The following is a 19,618-nucleotide window of genomic DNA, read 5'->3' on the forward strand; positions in this document are numbered from 1 at the left end:
AGCCCAATACTCTATTTTTAAAGATTTATTTATTTATTTATTTATTTGAAAAGCAAAATTACAGAAAGGTAGTGGCAGAGGTAGAGAGAGAGATCCTTCATGTGCTGATTCACTCCCCAAATCGCCACAATGGCTGGAGCTGGGCCGATCCAAAGCCAGAAGCCAGGAGCTTTTTCTGGGTCTACCATGTGGATGCAAGGGCCCAAGCACTTGAGCAAACTTTCACTGCTTTCCTAGGCCATAGCAGAGAGCTGGATTGGAAGTGGAGCACTTGAGACGCGAACCAGCACCCATATGGGATGCCGGCACTGCAGGAAGAGGCTTTACCTGCTACGCCACTGCGCCAGTCCCCAGTACTCTTCTGACATGAGAGGAATATCTAACATTTATTGAATAGCTATACTATGGAAAGCACTTTCCCTGGTTCTTTACATTTATTGTCATATTTGCTCCTAGCAATAACTATTTAGGTAAATTTTATTAGCCCTATCTTATGATGAGTTTAAGGAGCTTATCAAGGTTTAGTACCTTGCCTTTGATGCTAGAGTCAACATTTTTATAGCAGGCAGCAATGCTAAAGTTTATATAATCCGCCGGCACCACGGCTCAATAGGCTAATCCTCCGCCTTGCGGCCCCGGCACACTGGGTTCTAGTCCTGGTAGGGGTGCCGGATTCTGTCCCGGTTGTCCCTCTTCCAGGCCAGCTCTCTGCTATGGCCAGGGAGTGCAGTGGAGGATGGCCCAAGTCCTTGGGCCCTGCACCCCATGGGAGACCAGGAGAAGCACCTGGCTCCTGCCATCGGATTAGCGTGGTGTGCCAGCCGCAGCGCGCCAGCCACGGCGGCCATTGGAGGGTGAACCAACGGCAAAAGGAAGACCTTTCTCTCTGTTTCTCTCTCTCACGGTCCACTCTGCCTGTGAAAAAAAAAAAAAAAGATTATATAATCCAACAGTTCCCAAATGTCAGTCTATGAGTTGATGATATTTGAGCCTTACTTGGAAATGAATAAACTGGGTTCCCCTCTAGGAGATTCTGAGTCCTTGGGCCAAGGTTTGTGTCTGTTTCTGAACTGTGCATAAGCTCCTTTGACACTCCTGATGCAATTTCAAGTTTGGAATTCATTGTTTCTAGTTTACCTCTTTACTTTGCAAATGAGGACATTTCCATCTTAAGAAGTTAGCTCAAGGTGATGGATTAGAAGTGCAGGCATCTCATATGGGCACTGGGTTTGAGACCTGGCTGCTCCACTACCCATCAAGCTCTCTGCTATGGCCTGGGAAAGCAGTAGAAGATGGCCCAAGTCCTTGGGCCCCTACACCTGCAAGGAAGACCTGGAAGAAGCTCCTGGCTCCTGGCTTTGGATCAGTGCAGCTCCAGCCGTTGCGGCCAATTGGGGAGTGAACCATTGTATGGAAGACCTCTCTATCTGCCTCTCCTCGCTCGTGTAATGCTGACTTTCAAATAAGTAAATAAATCTTAAAAAAAAAAAAAAAAAACTTAGCTAAATGTCACACATCAAATGTGGCAGACTTAATTTTTCAAAGCGTCAAAACAAGAATATATTCTATCCCATATGCATTTCTAGGCCCTTACCCATTCCCTCATCAAACAGAATCCATGTCTCTTGAACCCACATGGGCCTTTTTGACTGGTGGAGAGTTGCGGAACACTATGTGATTTTTGAGATTAAATTGCTCTGTTTTATTCTCCCAGAATGTTAGCTTTTGGAATGTTGTGACTGTACTCTGATGTCTAAGCTCTCTGTAGAGAAGCTCACGTGGTGGGGAACTGAGGTTCCCAGTCCAGAGCCTTGGCTGAACTCCTGTCTGTCAGCCGGTATAACTTGCTGAGTGATCCAGATTGAAAGTGGATGATCCCAACCGCAGTCAACTTTCCAAAGTGAGCACCCATGGAGTAGAGAGAAGCCATCTCCACTTAGCTCTGCTCAAATTTTAGGGGTGAAAGCAACATTATTATTGTTATTTAACTAGTTTTGGGGGTTGTTACTTAGTTGATTAATCAAGTTATTACTTGAGTCCAGATGTTCATCAGTTTACACCATTTTGTAAAGAAGCAGCAACATCTTAGAATAATAATTACATTTAGCTTTATGGCCACATGCCAACTTTGCCATATATCCATCAGTTTTTTGGCCTTATGACACTGAGCACAGTCCCTCACTTCTCTGAATTTTCTTTCCTTTTTTTTAATTTTTATTTATTTATTTTTTGACAGGCAGAGTGGACAGTGAGAGAGAGAGACAGAGAGAAAGGTCTTCCTTTGCCGTTGGTTCACCCTCCAATGGCCGCCGCGGCCGGCACGCTGCGGCCGACACGCTGCGGCTGACGCACTGCGCTGATCTGATGGCAGGAGCCAGGTGCTTCTCCTGGTCTCCCATGCGGGTGCAGGGCCCAAGCACTTGGGCCATCCTCCACTGCACTCCCTGGCCACAGCAACAGCAGAGAGCTGGCCTGGAAGAGGGGTAACCGGGACAGAATCCGGCGCCCTGACCGGGACTAGAATCTGGTGTGCCGGCGCCGCTAGGCGGAGGATTAGCCTAGTGAGTCGCCGCGCCGGCACTTCTCTGAATTTTCAACCCTTTCACTTTAAGATAGGACTAGCAATACTGATATAATCAGGTTAAATGAGATGTCATAGGTTAGCATGAACATATATATGAGGGTACTTCAAGATGTTTGTGTAGGGGTAGGTGTTTTACTTGCTGGTTAAGATGACTGTGTCCTCATCATGTACCTGAGTTTGATTCCTTTTTTTTTTTTTAAAGATATTCTGTGAATTTTTTTAAAGATTTATTTACTTATTTGAGAGGCAGAGATGCATACAGAGAGAGGAAGAGACAGAGAGAGAGGGGTCTTCCATCCACTGGTTCACTCTCCAAATGGCTGTAACGGTGGGAGCTGGGCCAATCCAAAGCCAGGAGCCAGAAGCTTCTTCCTGGTTTCCCGCATGGGTGCAGAGGCCCATCTTTCACTGCTCTCTCAGGCCATTAGCGGGGAGCTGGATTGGAAGTGGAGCAGCTGGGATTTGAATTGGCACCCATGTGGGATGCACTGCAGGTGGAGGCTTAACCTACTATGCCATAGCACTGGCTCCTGGGTTTGATTCCAGTTCCTGTCTACAGCTTACTGCTGGTGCAGACTCTAGGAGGCAGTGACGATAGCTCAGGTAATTGGATTTCTGCCACCCACATGAGAGACCTGGATTGAGTTCCCAGCTTTTGGTTTTGGTCCTGGCTCAGCTCTGGCCATTGCAGACATTTGGGGAGTGAAGCACCAGATGGTAGATCTTTGTCTACCCATCTCTATGCCTGCCTGTCTCTGCCTCTTGAATAAGGAAATAAATTTTAAAAATGTTTGTGAAAAATTGATTTAGAAAATATTTATTTTAGTAAAAAATTTTGAAATCTATACATGCAAGGGATTTTCAAAAAGTTCATGAAAAATGTGTATTATGACAAAATCATGTATGGCTTTCAAGATTTTTTTCACCAAATAAACATATTTTAATCCCATTTTCCCACCAGATTGAAATATTCTTGTATGTTATTACATACATAGAAGTATGTAATTACTATTATAATGGCCTAGGATCATGAAGATTTTCAAAGGGGGCCAAGGGAAACACAAGTAATTTTTTTCTTGTTTGACGACAGCATCTGCAGTCAGTTATTGGGAGAGTTTCTTGAGCTACTTCTTAAGTGATTGTGTGTGTGCGTGTGTGTGTCTGTGTGTGTGTGTATGAGAGGAGGGGAGGGAAAGATTAGAGCACTGTGGAGTTTCTCCCAGTGTGTACTGGCTGCAGGCTCTCCTCATTAAAATAATTGGAAATGACCACAGAGGCAGAGCTCAGCTAGCCTTCATTTTTTTCCCCCATAGAAGGCAAGGAATTTGTTTCAGCGCCAGCTCAGCAGTTCAGCCACCTTGACACACTAATTACTTGCACTGCCTGTCAAGCTTGGTATCTCAACCTCCGAAATTAATAGCTCTACTTTCAATAAGCAAAATTGTATTTGACTTCAAAGGGGGAACTGAACGAGTATCAGGGCATTTTTATGACTGAGTTTCCTTTGGGAGTTGGCTGACAATGTGGGTGGTAACATTGAGCCACATAACGGAAGGAGGATTTTCTAGAACCATCATCACAGAGCGAAGGGTCAGCAGCATTCTGGAATGAAATAGGCCCCCCACAAACGTTCTCCTTGCTCACCTGATTTCAGAAGTAGAATTTGATCATTTTGACAGAGCTCCATGAAGCCTGTTATCCGCTTTGCAAACTCCACCACGTACTGGATGGCGTGCGTGATCTGGATGGCACACTGCTGCCACAGGGCTTCCCTGGACTTCAGGAGGGAAAACACAGAATGTCAGTGGGGCGAAAAGTTCCTCGGAGAGTCGCAGAACACTGAGGTTTGCCCTGCCAGTGCTTACTCACCACGTGGGGCCGATGGTGGGAACTTGCACCGTTCCTATCAAAGTGGAGGGAATATTTTCTTTTTTGTACTTAAGAAAGTGTTTTGACCTGTTTTCACCTCAATATGCCACTATTGTCAAAGTACTGAGGCTAAAATAATAGAAACACTGCTTATAATAAAAAGACAGTTGAGTTATTTTCTCTGCACCTGAACAAATGTAAGGTCCTAGTCCATTATGTAAAAACAAACCCTGTGTTGAGGAATAGCGATTTCATTCACAGGCTTTCATGATGTCATTTTCATCGGTACCTGGACACTGAACATATGATATTTTTACATTATGTTCTTTTTCCAGAACTTATGGAGACTGTCGATTTTTTGGCATAAAAAGAGTTTCTAGCGAAAGGCATCAAGTCATATATTTAATATATTTATGCCTTTTGGTTATTTTTTTTGAAATGAAATAACAACCCATGTATGTTAATACTGCTTTTTATTGACAATAGTAATACCTGTGCCTTGGTTTTCTTATTTATATAAACATTTCATTAGAGAAAAATTAGTATGTTGTATTCACCCATTTAGCTATACAGCTATTTATCTTTATTAAAATTTTATCAGCTGATCAACCTTCTAAAGAGGATTTCATTTTTAAAGTAATGTGAATATTGAACAACAAGAAAACCCTTCCCTTAAAATCTTTTCCATTGAACACAAGAAGATATTCATAACAATAGCAATAATACTGGAGTTTCATTTTTTCGCCTGAATCCTTTTTATTAAACATGTAGGATAAGGGAAAGCATTTACAATGCCTTGTTCCCTACCTCTGGTGTGCAACTTTGAGACCACTGTTGTTGTGAATACGCCATAGCTCCTGCTATTTGCTGGACCCAAGAAATCATTATGAAACATCCTAAAATAGTTTGATGAAGGCACAGTCTCTCCAGGCACTTGAATAGGGCAGTGGTTTTCAATCATTTTTACCTCCCAGAGTATACTGGCAATACCTGGAGGCAGGTTTGGTTGTGAAGGTGTTGTTACCTATTGGCATCTGGTAGACCGAGCCCAGAGATGCTGCTAAACATCCCTCAATGCATAGGACAGTTCCTACAGCAAAGAACTGTTTGGCCTAAAATGTCAACAGAGCTGATGGTGAGAAAGCCAGAAATAGAGTAATGATGGAAAAATCTTCCCCACAGTTTCCCAGAGTACCTTGCTTTGATACGCTTTAATTTCTTCATAGGTATGAGTCTGCCACGCCAGCTGGTGCAGCTCTTCCATGGTGTACTGACACGTCTCCAAGTGGGACTTGATGATGTTCTGTGCAATTCGATCTAGGAGGAAGAATGTCAATTTGAGGGCTTGTGAGAAAAATCATTCTGTTCAGGGAAACTTGTTTTTAATATACTTACTTTAAAAGGGGCTTTCGGAGACACCCTAATTGTTTTAGAATGTCTTGAGCACTACTGTCCGTATTAAAATCCTCAAAGTCTTCATTGCCTTTTTTGAATTTTTAGTCTTTTAGTCAAAATTTATCATCCCTCCACCCATCACAATTTTGAGATCTTACAAGTTGTAAAGCATTGAAATAATTACTTATTTTAAAAATACTTACAAAGTTACTATATTTCTTACTTTTTGACCCAAAAGTCACTGATAGTCTCAACAAATATACACCAAATACTTTAAAATGTTTTGAAAATTACTAAGATTCTATTAATCTGTTACTTATTTCAGAAAATGGGGCACCAACATATAAATGTACTTGTTTATATTTTTAGAAAAGGAAGTTTACATAATAAATTAAAAAGAAAAGGTTATCTATACAGGGAATAAAATAGAAGAACATGGATAGAAGCTAGATTATCTGTTAATATTATTTTTGTAGATTTGACATTTTAAGCATGTACACATATAACATATTTAATAATGGTAAAGGGGATACAGATGAAATATTATTGGCCCATGAATTGATAATTATCGAAAGTGGGTAATGGGGCCAGCGCTCTGGTGTAGTAGGCTAAGCATTGTATATGGGTGCCAGTTCGTGTCCTAGCTTCTCAGCTTCTCTGCTATGGCCTGGGAAAGCAGTGGAAGATGGTCCAAGTGCTTGGGCCCCTATACCCATGTGGAAGACCTGGAAGATGCTCCTGGTTCCCTGTTTCGGATCAGCCCAGCTCTGGCTTTTGCGGCCAACTGGGGAGTGACCCAGTGGGTGGGGGACCTTTCTGTCTGTCTCTCCTTTGCTGTCTGTTACTCTGCCTCTTAAATTAAATAAATAAATAAATAAATAAATAAATCTATCTTAAAAAATAAAGTTGATTAACAGATGCCATTGCATTCTCTTTTCTAGCTCTTTATCTAGTAAAATTTCTTTTTCAAAAGTTATAAAAGAAAATATTATATTCATAAAAGTAGTAACAAACACAATTTGTCTTTTAGAGTAGTTTCTCCCCAAAGAGTTGTAATTTATATTGTATCTTAAATACCAAATATTTTGCTTTTGGAGGTATGAGAGGGGAGTGATAGAACCGGATGGAAGAGCTTTACTTAAAAACTTGTTATGAGGCCTCTAAAGTTGGATAGATCTGGTAGGAGGTTGCTCGTAATTCCATCTGCTATTTGAACACATAGAAAAGGTGACAGCTTGAGAAACCAAAATACACAGGAATTTGGTATGTGGGGTGTGAGTGGAGTGACGGTGACCAGATCTTCTGCCTGATAACTGTTCTTGGCTCATACAGCAGTGGAATTTTTCTTGTGTTTCAAGTTGTGCCATTTCAAATTTCTGTTCTTTGTCATATTTAATTTTTTAAAGAGAGCTCTCAAAACAATACTTGGGTGCCTTCTTTTTATCTCACTAAGCTCCGTATAGTTATGGTGTGAATTAGATTGAGTTTTAGTGATGTAAACTTTAACTTCTAATAAACTTACCAAACAAAACTCTCCTACAGCAGTTGCCTGGCACATTATAAATACTGGATGAAAGGTAGCCACAATTTTCATTGCTAGGAAATTCTTATGGTTTGTTAACAGCAAAGCAATGTGGTGACTCTAATGCAGAAAAAACTGAGACATACGATTTTGTGATCAGTGCCACTGAGGGAAGATAATTCAATATTAGAGTTTTTCAATCAGAACTCCAATGTGATAGAGGCAGAAGATGCTACAAAATGCTACCTAATGGTATAATTGTACTCTATTGGTTTCATCATTGAGCATTTATAGACTTATATTGCTTATAATATTACAAAATCCTTTTTAAAAAAATCTTATATTCAAAGTTTTATTGAATATCCTCTTGTGTCATAATAAAAGAAGATAGAGATCATCATACACATCATATTAAAATAGACTGATGTCATGGTTCATCATTTTTCAATTTAACTTGGGCAGTCTAAATACTTAGAATCTAAATCTGCTCTCTGGTTGGTATATAATGAAAACATAAGATTTTAGAACTCTATAGTTCTCAAATCTGTAATTGCTTGGGCTAGTTTGTTTTTTCACCTCCAAAAATTTATTGATAAATTATAGACTTCGGGGTTTATAAGCAGAACTGCAATTTGCCACTCAAAATTACATTGTTTTATAGAAAGCTATTTGTTTATTCTTGGCTCTCAGGAACTGTTTTTTTTTTTTAATATTTATTTATTTATTTGAAACACAGAATTAGAGAGAGAGAAAGAGAGAGAGATAGAGAGAATCTTCCAACAATTGGTTCACTCCCCAAATGGCTGCAAAGGCCAGGGCTGGGCCAAACTGAAGGCAGGAGCTTCTTCCGGGTCTCCCAGATGGGTACAGAAGCCCACGCACTTGGGGCATCCTTCACTGCTTTTTCCAGGCCACCAGCAGGGAGCTGGATCGGAACTGGAGCAGCGGGGACTCGAATACGCACAGAGGCTGCCCCCCTCAGGAACTGCTTGTCACAGCTACAGGATTCTCTGGCCTTCTGTCACCAAAACTTAGTGTTCCATGGAAGTATTAGGAGGGGTAGGGATAATAAATACATGGGCAAGTGAAGTAAAATTGGAAGTCAGAGCCACACGTGTGAGTCAGGACTCAGCTCAGACTTCGACTCCGGTTAAAGCTCTCCTCCCTCTCTTGTCTCATGAAGAAGGACTGGCTGCTACCACACTTGGATTCTGCATCCCACTGAGCCCTTATTCTCATGAGGCTCACACTGTGGTCATCTATGTGGATCTGTTTCTTTCTTTAAGATTGTGAGCTCTTCAGGACCTCAACAGCAAAGTGCAGCACACAGCCTTCGTATGTTCATTCAACAAATGATATTGAGAAACCACTCTAGATCAGGTCAAGTGACAGATTAGAAAGAAAAGACAGTGCTCTTGAAAGAAAGGATTTTACAATCATTTCATATCTTGATGTGGTAAACGCCCTCAACGAGTTAGGTAGAGACCCAAAGAAAAAAGAGTCTGACTCAGTCTGGCAGAGGCAGAAAAGGAACCACAGAGGAGATGACCTCAGTCTCAAAGGATGAGCCTGAGTCTGTCTCAGGGAGAAGAGAAAGATAGACCTCAGCTGGAGGGAATGATATTACAAAGGCATAAATGGAAAACTAGCACAAGCTAAGTAATTTCTGGTCATATCTCTTATTTCTTTATAATACTTGCTTCTTTACTGGGGAAAGAATTAGGTGCAGAAATAGAGAGTGACTCTAGACTGATTTCTACAGACCTAGCAAACAGCATTCTGAAACCTGGTCCATCTTTTCTTGCAAGAAGTGTGGTTTGTTTGCAGCATAGGCTGCATGGGGGAGAAGGGGAGAAAAGAGTCTGAGAGAGTGGGTGGGGCATGAACAGTTGCATAAGCTGGCTAAGGAATTTAATCATGGAGGGCTTTGGGATTTTAGCTTGGGATCTTGGGATCTTATCTTGTAGGCAGTTGGGGCCAATGGAAGCTGTGAAGCAAGGGAGTGACGTGGTCAGTTTTTGGGTTTAGAAAGGTGATCCTAGCCATTGCAAATAAAAATGAGATGGCATTAGCATACATATGAGATTAATCAGGTTGGTGTAAAATTCAGCAGAGTCTGGAGTAGGTGATAATGTCAGAGATGGGTGGAGGGGTCAGATTCAAGACAATTTTGAAGGAGAATGCATAGGACAAGCACATGTGGCAATAAAAAAGAGGAAACAATAACATAGTAGGCATTGGACTAATGCTGAGATACTAAAGATAATATTGAAAATGTCCCTTTATCCATCTTCCGTCCACCGAGTCATCCATCCATCCTTCAATCTCCCTTAGCTCACAAAGGATCTGAGAAAGCTAACATCGACCCTTTGTTTGATGATTTTAAAGCCTGGGCACACAGAATGGCTTTGAAATCAAACATCAAGCATGCACAATTATTTCCCATGCTGTGGTGAGAAATAAAAGTCAAATTGTCTCTTGGACATAGGTTTGTAAATGGCAAGGAAGGCAAGGCATTGTCGCCGCATTCCTGCTCTGCCTTCTCCCACTGTTCTGCTGTGCAGAGGTGAGCCACGTGGAAAAACCAGCTTGACCCTCTCAAGGCTCAGGTTGGAAAAGCACATGGAAAAGCTAGACGTGATCTCAGGGGAGCAAGGTCGGAGGGCTCCCTCTGTCAATTAGAGAGATGCTGGAACATCAGAGGAGATAGTTTTCTTGGACTGAGAGTCTGCAGTTGTGAAAAGGAGAGAAGAATTTAAAACGAAAGGACAAAGGGAGAGACAATGAATACAGTATGCAAAGTTCTTGCTGGGAGCCAAAGGAACTTTCAAGAGTCCTTACCTGGAAAAATAGAAAAGGTAATAGTAAACGCGGTCCTCTCCAGGGACCAACCACATGAGAAAATCCAGACAAAAGAGACTGAGGCGAAAGAGCGGAGGATATGGAATCTTTCTGGGCAATCACACACTCTTCATCCGTTACCCTGACTTGGATTGCAGCTGTTTCTCAGAGCTCAGTTTTTGTTAGATTTTTTTTAGCTTGGGCTGCAGATGGGACAAGCTGAAGAAGGAGGAAGCAGACTCTGTGCTGGGATAATGGGTCCATCAGGAATATGGCTCAGATAACTAACTCCTGGGAAACTTCACCACTGTCAGAGGTGATGCCCGTGGACTCTGCCCTCTGCCCTTCCTGAGCCCAGGGGTGAGGCAGATGACTTCCTAAGTGGATGGGAAAGGCATCTGTTATGAAAATGTGCCTACACCTCATCAGTAGTTAGGATTCTGTACATATATTCAGAGACTCAAATGTGTGATCAATTCACTAAGAGTGTGTGGGCTGCTTCAATAATTAATAAAATGATGTTGAGGATGGAGAATAATAACTTTGTATGCTTGGTTTAATTCATTTTAAATCACGATAAGGTAAAATGTTAACATTGATGCAAGCAAGGGGATATCGGGTGTGTAATCATAGGTTAATATTAAGGACATTTTCCTTATTTTCTATTTGTTCTTTTCATGCAAAATAGCTTGCTCTTTTTTTCTCTTCTTTCCTCTTCCGCATCCCCATGTATATAAACATATAAAACATTTTTGTCATAAAATTTGTTTGGTTTTAGACTTTGACCTTGATACTTTTCTTGGAGGAAAACTGACTGGAACTCAATATTTATATCCCATTAATAACATTTGTAACTTCAAATATTAAGTAGCTTTATGGGATAGAAATCACAATGTATTAGTAAAATGAAATAGTAATCCTAGAGAGCTTTATAAAATAATTGATATAGGCAAATATACTTCCTTATCATTTTTTGGTGAAAAAAAGGTAAAGAAATATTGTTAAAATTGTCACATTTCCCTAGAAGTCTTAGGGGTAATCTTAATAAGATTAGAAGAGAGGATAAGAAGAAAGAAATTAAATTTTTGAAGGGAAAATGAATAAAATTGATGGCTAATTCTCAACAGTGTGTGCGGTAATTATAGAACCCTGGGGCTGGAACTAACCTCCTTCTTCCATTTCCAGATGGGCTATATCTAAATAAGCCTCGACGTTTGTTGGATCTCTCTCTCGCTGTCTCTCTCTCTCTCTCTCCCCTTCCCTCCCTCAGTCTTTCTCTTTCTGTCTGTCTGTCTCTATCTCTGAGATTGTAAAGAACTTCTACATTTCCTACCCCATCCTCAATACTCTTCTTGGTGATTTATTATGTAAATCAAACAAGTAAGAAAGCAGTCTCACTTTAAGGCATTCACAGCATGGTAGACATGTACGAGGAGAGTTCAAAAAGCTCATGGAAAAATGGAATTAAAAGCTAAGCTTACTTTGGTGCAAACATTTTTGAAATCTATGCTTAGCTTTTTCATAATATGCATTTGCATGAACTTCTTGAAGACTCCCTGTGATAAAATTGCCACAGGTAGAGTTATAAAGATCAACCACAAATTGTGCAAAAAGATGTAAGAATAATAGTTGGGAACCAAAGTTAAATAAATACATGAAAAATAACTTTATTACACACCAAATCACACAGTGAAACAAAGTTTGGAAACAAGTCACCCACATTACCTAATTTTATATAGAAAAAGGCGACATCTGCTTATTTCAGTGAGAAAGAGATAAACTGACAAGCAAGGTGACAATTTCTTGTTTATAACTGTGATGTTATAAAATGAAGACCAGCTTGCAGCTCCTAAAATAGCAAGTGACCTTCTGCAGCTCTGATTTCAACCAGTCAGCGGGTTTTTTCCACCAAAGCGGCTTATTTTAGCTCTCACTAGACATTTCAGCAAAGAGCGCTCTCCAAAGGCCACAGTGTCAGACACAGATTGCATGGTGGTTTCATTTGAATCCCACATCCTGGGAGTGGGAAAAGTTGAGTATATCTTTAAAAACTGCCGCTTTCAGTGTTATTAGCAAGAGCACCCGTAGCCCAACTGTACCCAGGCAAGAAAGCTGAGATTCAAAACTATATATAGTGCTGGAGGGTCTTTGGTTGGAACTTCGTAATTCTGTCCCCAGCAATACCGCCCCTTCCTACTTTTATTTCTCATGAGAAAGGATGGGTTCTTCTTGGTGAACCATACCCTCTATGCATTTTCCCCCAACAAAGGATTTTCATTTTTTTTTTAAATTGGAAGTATTCTTTCTGAAATGCTATATCTCAGCCTCAATCAAAGTGATTAATGAATTTTTAATTTGTCACTTGCCTCAAGGACCTACAGAACCGCTGAATTCTCTGTTTAGTTTATACTACTGGTGTGCAAGTGAAATTCTTAGGGGATTGCCTTTGAATTAATGCCAGGATATCTCTACGGACTGGCTTAAGGCATGTTTTAAGTGCCTGCATTAGGTTTTTATGATATCAATATTTCTCAGAATCCTTGCTCGAAGGCAGTAATTATAACATGTTAAGACAATTGATTGAATGGCAAAATATTTGACCAAACACAGATTTTGTCTCTGACAATAGTTACCCAGTTTTGTAGGTTTTCTGTCATTAGATAGATCAAGACTTGTACTTATTAAATAGATGCCCACATCATTTAAAGGTCTTTCTGATTTTTCTATTCTCTATTTAGTTATTGTTAGCCTCTGCATAAGTAGAATTTTGTTATTAAAATAAAAACAATACCAGTTAAGCTTAGAAGAGCAATCTATGAAGGGTCTTCAAAAAGTTCATGAAAAATACATATTGTGAAAGCCTATGCATGGATCTCAAATTTTTTTTTGCACCAAAATAAATGTATTCTTTAAACCCAGGTTCCCACAAACCTTTTGTATTAGTGATCTACTAACCCTAAAAGAAGAGTAGCAGATTCAGCATTTACATTATTTAAATTCTTTAAGTAGGAAATGGGGGAATCAGTAGTCTATAATTTATTTATTGGCTGAATCCATGGTTCAACCACTCATTATTCTCCCTAATGAATCAGGATATCATCCAGTCTCTGTTACATGAAATTTTATTGGCAAATCTTAGAGAGTGAGATACTTGATTTTTACTTCATGGAGACTTATACCAAAATGTTAGAGTTTCTCAGAAAGAAAATAACAAAAATATGATTATATTTTTAAAATTATTAAAAGATAAAACACGATTCTGTAGAATGTAACAATGTAACAAAGAATAGAAATGGAAAAATCAAATTAATGCAAGTAATAATAACATCTGGGCAAAGACTGAGCAGGACAATAGGATGGTTAACATTTTCTGCTATTCATGGAGGATGGCCCAAGTGCTTGGGCCCTGCACCCGCATGGGAGTCCAGGAGGAGACACCTGGCTCCTGGCTTCGGATCGGTGCGGCGCCGGCCGTAGCGGCCATTTGGGGGGTGAACCAATGGAAAGGAAGACCTTTTTCTCTTTCTCTCTCACTGTCTAACTCTGCCTGTCAAAAATTTTTTTTTTCTGCTATTCAATAAAAGGTAAGAAATCAGGCAAGAAGAGAAAGAACTGAAAGATCCTATATAGCAATTGTATTTGTGTAGAATATATCCAAAAGGGAAAAAAATATCACAAGCAGCAAAAACAAATTAACTCTCTGAGAGGGTGCCTTCTTAATTATTTACTAATGGAAAGCTGTTTTGGATCACAAGTGTTCTGTTTTATTGCAATAGTGCATGTCGAATTTTGGGGGAAATTACAGTTTCCTTTCTTGAAACTAGTTGACAAAATTGAGAAAGAATCCATTATGAAAACATAGCATTTCAAAGTTAACTTTCATAGTAAAAGACCTCCTCCACAGAACAATTGGCAGAATGAACTTACTTAGATGTCCTGGAATTGATGAGTTCTAATGGAGCTGCAGGGTCAAACAGAGGAGACCAAACATGGCCCCTTTAGGCTATTGGCTTGTGCCCTTGGAGAAACCACATAACCTCTTTGAGTCTCAGTGTTTTGGCAGCAGTGACATTTTCTGAGGGCTGTGTGAGGTATGGCAATTCAAGTTTAAGAGGCTATGGTAGGATGGCCCAAGTCTCTGGGCCCTGCACCCGCATGGGAGACCAGAAGCACCTGGCTCCTGGCTTTGGATCAGCTCGATGCACCGGCTGCAGCGCGCTGGCCGCAACGGCCATTGGAGGGTGAACCAACGGGAAAAGGAAGACCTTGCTCTCTGTCTCCCTCTCTCACTGTCTACTCTGCCTGTCAAAACAACAACAACAACAACAACAACAACAAAAAACAAAAAAAAAAAAAAAGAAAAGAAAGAAAGAAAAAGAGGCTATGGTAGAATTTCTCTTGAATCATGAGGGAGAAGTCTTGCAAAGTTACAGAGGATGAGAGTACAGCTCACAGTTTTGAAGTCACTTGAAGAGCTTCACATAGGACAAACAAAAATGGTGTATTCTAGAGCCGGTTAAAATCTCTCGTTATGCTTCTTTAAAATCTGCACCTCCGCATGCTGCCCAAAGGACAATTAGTGGGTCACAGATGATGGAACCTAATTATAAAACTTGCTCAGGGCCATCATTAGAATTGATTTTAACTATCTGAATTTTGTTGACATCTGGATTGATTGTTTATTTAACAGAAGAGGTCCCTCCCCCTCCTCACCACCCTTTTGGAAGTTTAGTCAAAGCATCTCTGAATTTCTGACCTATAAGAATTAATTTAAGGGGCCGGCACCATGGCACACTAGATTAATCCTCTGCCTGCGGCGCTGGCATCCCATATGGGCACCGGGTTCTAGTCCCAGTTGCTCCTCTTCCAGTCCAGCTCTCTGCTGTGGTCCAGCAGGGCAGTGGAGGATGGCCCTGGTGCTTGGGCCCCTGCACCTGCATGGGAGACCAGGAAGAAGCACCTGGCTCCTGGCTTTGGACTGGCTCAGGTCTGGCCATTGTGGCCATTTGGGGAGTGAACCAACAGAGGGAAGACCTTTCTCTTTCTCTCTCTGTCTCTGTCTCTCTCTCTCTCAAATAAATAAATAAATAAATAAATCTTTAAAAAAGAGAGTTAATGTAAAGGTAATCTTTAGAGGCTATTTCTACATTTTCTTTTTCTTTCTTTCTTTCTTTATTTATTTTTTGACAGGCAGAGTGGACAGAGAGCAAGGTCTTCCTTTTGCCATTGGTTCACCCTCCAATGGCCGCCGCGGCCGGCACGCTGCGGCCAGCACACTGCGCTGATCCGAAGGCAGGAGCCAGGTACTTCTCCTGGTCTCCCATGGGGTGCAGGGCCCAAGCACTTGGGCCATCCTCCACTGCACTCCCTGGCCACAGCAGAGAGCTGGCCTGGAAGAGGGGCAACCGGGACAGAATCCGGCGCCCCGACTGGGACTAGAACCCGGTGTGCTGGCTCTGCAAGGCGGAAGATTAGCCTAGTGAGCCGCGGCGCCAGCTCTTTTTTTTTTTTTCTTGACAGGCAGAGTTAGTCAGTGAGAAAGAGAGAGAGACAGAGACAGAGAGAAAGGTCTTCCTTTCCGTTGGTTCACCCCCCAAATTGTTGCTACGGCCGGCGCGCTGCGCCGATCCGAAGCCAGGAGCCAGGTGCCTCCTCCTAGTCTCCCAAGCGGGTGTAGGGCCCAAGGACTTGGACCATCCTCCACTGCACTCCCGGGCCACAGCAGAGAGCTGGACTGGAAGAGGAGCCACTAGGACAGAATCTGGTGCCCCAACCGGGACCAGAACCCGGTGTGCCGGCGCCACAGGTGGAGGATTAGCCTAGTGAGCTGCAGTGCCGGCCTAAAATAAGTGTTTTCCAAATGATCTAGCACTAAATTGTTCCAGAACAAACCTATCTGAAAACTGAGTAGCAGTTCCCCATTAAGTCTTATAAATATGGATCAAGTTTAAATAGTAAAGTAATCTTCCTCAAGTATTGTGGGTAGATTGTCAAAGGAAACCTTATATCCAAAAATAAAATAAAGTAAAAAGTTTTTCCAGTTGGTACTGTTTCCAATAGGTTTTCTTGAGTTTGCATGCATCATAGAAATAAATCTTACACTGGTTAGCAGAGAGAGCCTGTTAAGATGGTTATGTGTCATGCTAAGGACGCCAAAGTGTACTGATCTCCATCAGTCTGGAGAATAATTGGCATTTATGTGAGCCATGGCTCATATGGTATTTTCATGCTAAACAAGTTCCCCAGAAATGAGTTCTTGAAATGCAGCTAAAGCAGTACATTATCATTCCAACCAGTGGGAAATCAATTCAGATCTCTGAGAGTCAGTGTCAAACTTGGAATACCCTAAAACTATGACTTGCTTGTCATATAACATCTTGCAATGCTATTCAATGTGGAACCTTCTAGTGGTCTCTATGTCCTTATAACAAACTCTCCCCTTGCTCCCCACAAGTCACAGGCAGAATTTCTGGAAATCTTTCTCTTTCCTTACTGCAGAATATTTCATATGCATTTTAGTGCATATGAAATTTAGTGCATATGAAATTTAGTGCATAAAATGGCATTGGCTTCCCAGCAGATTCCCAGTGACTTTCATTTTGCTGACAGGTTTTAGAATCTTCTGATAAAGTTCTGAACACTAAGTCAAAAATTGACCCCTAACCAGAATCTTCAGGAGAAGTCCACCGACGATGTTGCATGATTTTAACTCAAAACAGCAAAGGTGCTTTAAAAGATTGATCTAGTAAATGTTAGCACATTAAGAAAGTCGTATTGACAGAAGGATAATATATAGTGACTAATATGCACACATGTACTATAGATACATGTTTATAAGGACTTGAATTGGGCATACACATGTGCTGCCTGTGAAGTACATTATATTTGTATTTGTTTAAAACCTTGCTGGTCATTAAGTGCCTTGTATATATTATGTCAGTTATTGCTGTTATGGCAATCATTGCAGATATTACTAGGCAATAATAGACTGTCTTTGGGGGGTTATTAAAGGCTACTTGGGAAGATAAGGGTTTGAACGATCTTAGGGAAGAATCATAGATTCTTATGTCTTTGGTCTCCTCTAGAATAATGTGTGCTTCTGGATTGGGCAATACCATACTTATAACTATGGTTGAGACCCCAGGAATGTGGTACATCGGCCCCATATTAGAGAATTCCCTTTTCAGATAAAAGCCAGGGATTTGGAGAAAGCAGCCTTTAGGAAACATTCTGTGGGTAGAACAAGATCATACTAACATTTTGAGGAGTCAAGTAAGTTCCTTTGCAGTGGCCAAAGTGACTTCGATTTGTCTCTGAGGTGATCAGTTACAGTGGATCAGGGTGAACCGATCCATTTGCCCTCAGGTTGTATCTCTGCAGCAGTCCACTCTTTGTTTTTACCTGAAATTACTGGGATGTGGAACTGGCCACCACCACCCTCTTGAGCTGTCCATATGTTTATTTTAATTTGATTTCTTCCACCTAGAGGGTGGTTGGAGAGAACAGACTGTTCTGATTTGCTAGTGGTTACTGATTGTGTAGTTGGCAAGGTCATTCCAGCCAGTGAGAGCATCAAGTGTTGTGTGGCTCTTAGGGAGGGAGGAGCAGGCAAGTTCTTTGGTAACATAAAGGGTTGCCTAGTTGCTTATAAGTATCCTCTCTCCACTCTTCTATTCACCTCATGAAATTGTTGGCACAAGGGAAACGTTTGAGCCTAGGATCAAAGGTGTCTGGGAGGTGAGAAAATCATAATCCTTCAAAGCAATTTAATCCAGATGCCTTATTTTTCAGATGATGAGACTGCACCTCTGAAAGCTGAGTGAATTTTCAGCAAGCCCACGTGGCTAGTGTGCAAAGCTGGGACACCCCATTTCAATGCGCTTTCCCCAAACTGCCTGTGAAGGGTGTGTGATTGCAGTGAGGGTGGGAAGGGGATAAATGACAATGGAAGTTCCTAAGATATGTTCTTTCAAAGTAAGAAAGGAAAAACTAAAGACACTACATTTTCTTTCCCCTGTAGTGTTTGAACAATTTTTCTTGTGAGTTTAGTCTCCTATTTGTTTAAATGACCTACTAGATAATTACTCCTAAATTGAATGTCTACTTGTGTTTGATACAGGTACTTTCAGAGAACATATAACATATATGTAAAATGTATGATATATATGACCAGAGTTAGACTACACTCTCCATGCCATTTCTGCATGGGTAGTTAAATATGCATAATTTGAAGCTGTTAGAACACAGTTGCCTATAAAAGGATATTCATTGAAGGTGCTGCTCTAGGACTATAGCCCCTGCTTTTGGGGTTCTTAATAAGCAACAATTGAACCATCACAAACTTTTATGGAATTACACAAAATAAGAAACTGCACAAGTAACATCTTGTGTATTTCTACAAAGACTTGATAGAATGAAGTAATATATTAAAGGGACTAGGTCACTCTTGGGCCAATTCCTTTTTGTAATCTCCTCTAACTATCAGCATTCAGCTTCTGTAATAGGTGAATTTAAAGAAGAGGTTTAATTGTATTTTTGGTGCTTAAAATTCCAGCCTCCATAAACAGAACACAAAAGGAATATGAAAACAAATTTATGTTTCAGACTGTATAGGAAGAGACCAATGAATTCACATATGACTGAATAATTCAGCAAATTTAGTAGCTCTGTGTAAAAGGCACATTATCTCCATAGTCTTACAGCTGGTTCCACGGATTTGGTTTTGGAAGCATTTTTGTTTGAATTGCTTTGTTGCATGGTACCTGTGGATCACTTATCAATCACCTATGAGGTTAAATGAGCTTTTGTTAAGAGTATCAGTCCTAAAGTGGGTGTTGTGGTGCAGCAGGTTAAACAGCTGCTTGGAGTAACTGCATCCTATATCAGAGTGGCTGGGATCAAGTCCTGGCCACTGCAGACCAGATTTCCTGCTAATGTGCCTGATAGGCAGCAGATGTTGGCTCAAGAACTTGAGTCCTTGTCAGCCATGTGGGAGACCTGGATGGAATTCCAGGCTACTGGTTTTGGACTGGCCCAGACCTGGCTGTTGTGGGCATTTGGGAATTGAACCAGCTGTTGAAAATCTCTCTCTGTTTCTCCCTTTCTCTCTGTCACTGTGCCTTTCAAATCAATCAATCAATCATTCAGTCATAAAAAAGAGCATCAATCCGCAGAATCCCACAAACCATTTGAGAGCTACAATTGGGGACCAAAAACAAGAGATCCCACTGCAGTTTTCTGCTTGTTTGCTGAGTATTCTTTAGTTAGCTTTCTCTCCCTGCCATCGACCACTGCGAAACTTTATTCTCCTAACTATAACAGGTCCGTCAAGCCAGCTGAAAATATATTTTCAGCTAAGCCGAGTTATGACTGCTGCGTAAATATTAATTTGCAGCTTACTTCTGCCC

At 41.0% G+C, this 19,618-nt stretch overlaps 1 protein-coding gene and 1 long non-coding RNA gene across 4 annotated transcripts in view; one reads left to right on the top strand and one right to left on the bottom strand.

Annotated features, from left to right (window-relative positions):
- Positions 1-19,618, bottom strand: part of RORB (RAR related orphan receptor B) — a 234,269-nt gene that overhangs the window by 32,742 nt on the left and 181,909 nt on the right. For both annotated transcript variants that reach the window (XM_017341876.3, XM_070050739.1), the window contains exons 5-6: positions 5,649-5,770; positions 4,229-4,361 (exon numbers count right to left, since the gene is read on the bottom strand). In XM_017341876.3, coding sequence (XP_017197365.2) covers positions 4,229-4,361; positions 5,649-5,770 — 255 coding nt within the window. The remainder of the gene's footprint in view (positions 1-4,228; positions 4,362-5,648; positions 5,771-19,618) is intronic.
- The window catches only part of LOC103348268 (uncharacterized), a 70,930-nt gene that overhangs the window by 29,192 nt on the left and 22,120 nt on the right, over positions 1-19,618 (top strand). The window lies entirely within an intron of this gene.

This window comes from Oryctolagus cuniculus, chromosome 1 (genome assembly GCF_964237555.1).
Source record: "Oryctolagus cuniculus chromosome 1, mOryCun1.1, whole genome shotgun sequence".
NCBI lineage: Eukaryota > Metazoa > Chordata > Mammalia > Lagomorpha > Leporidae > Oryctolagus > Oryctolagus cuniculus.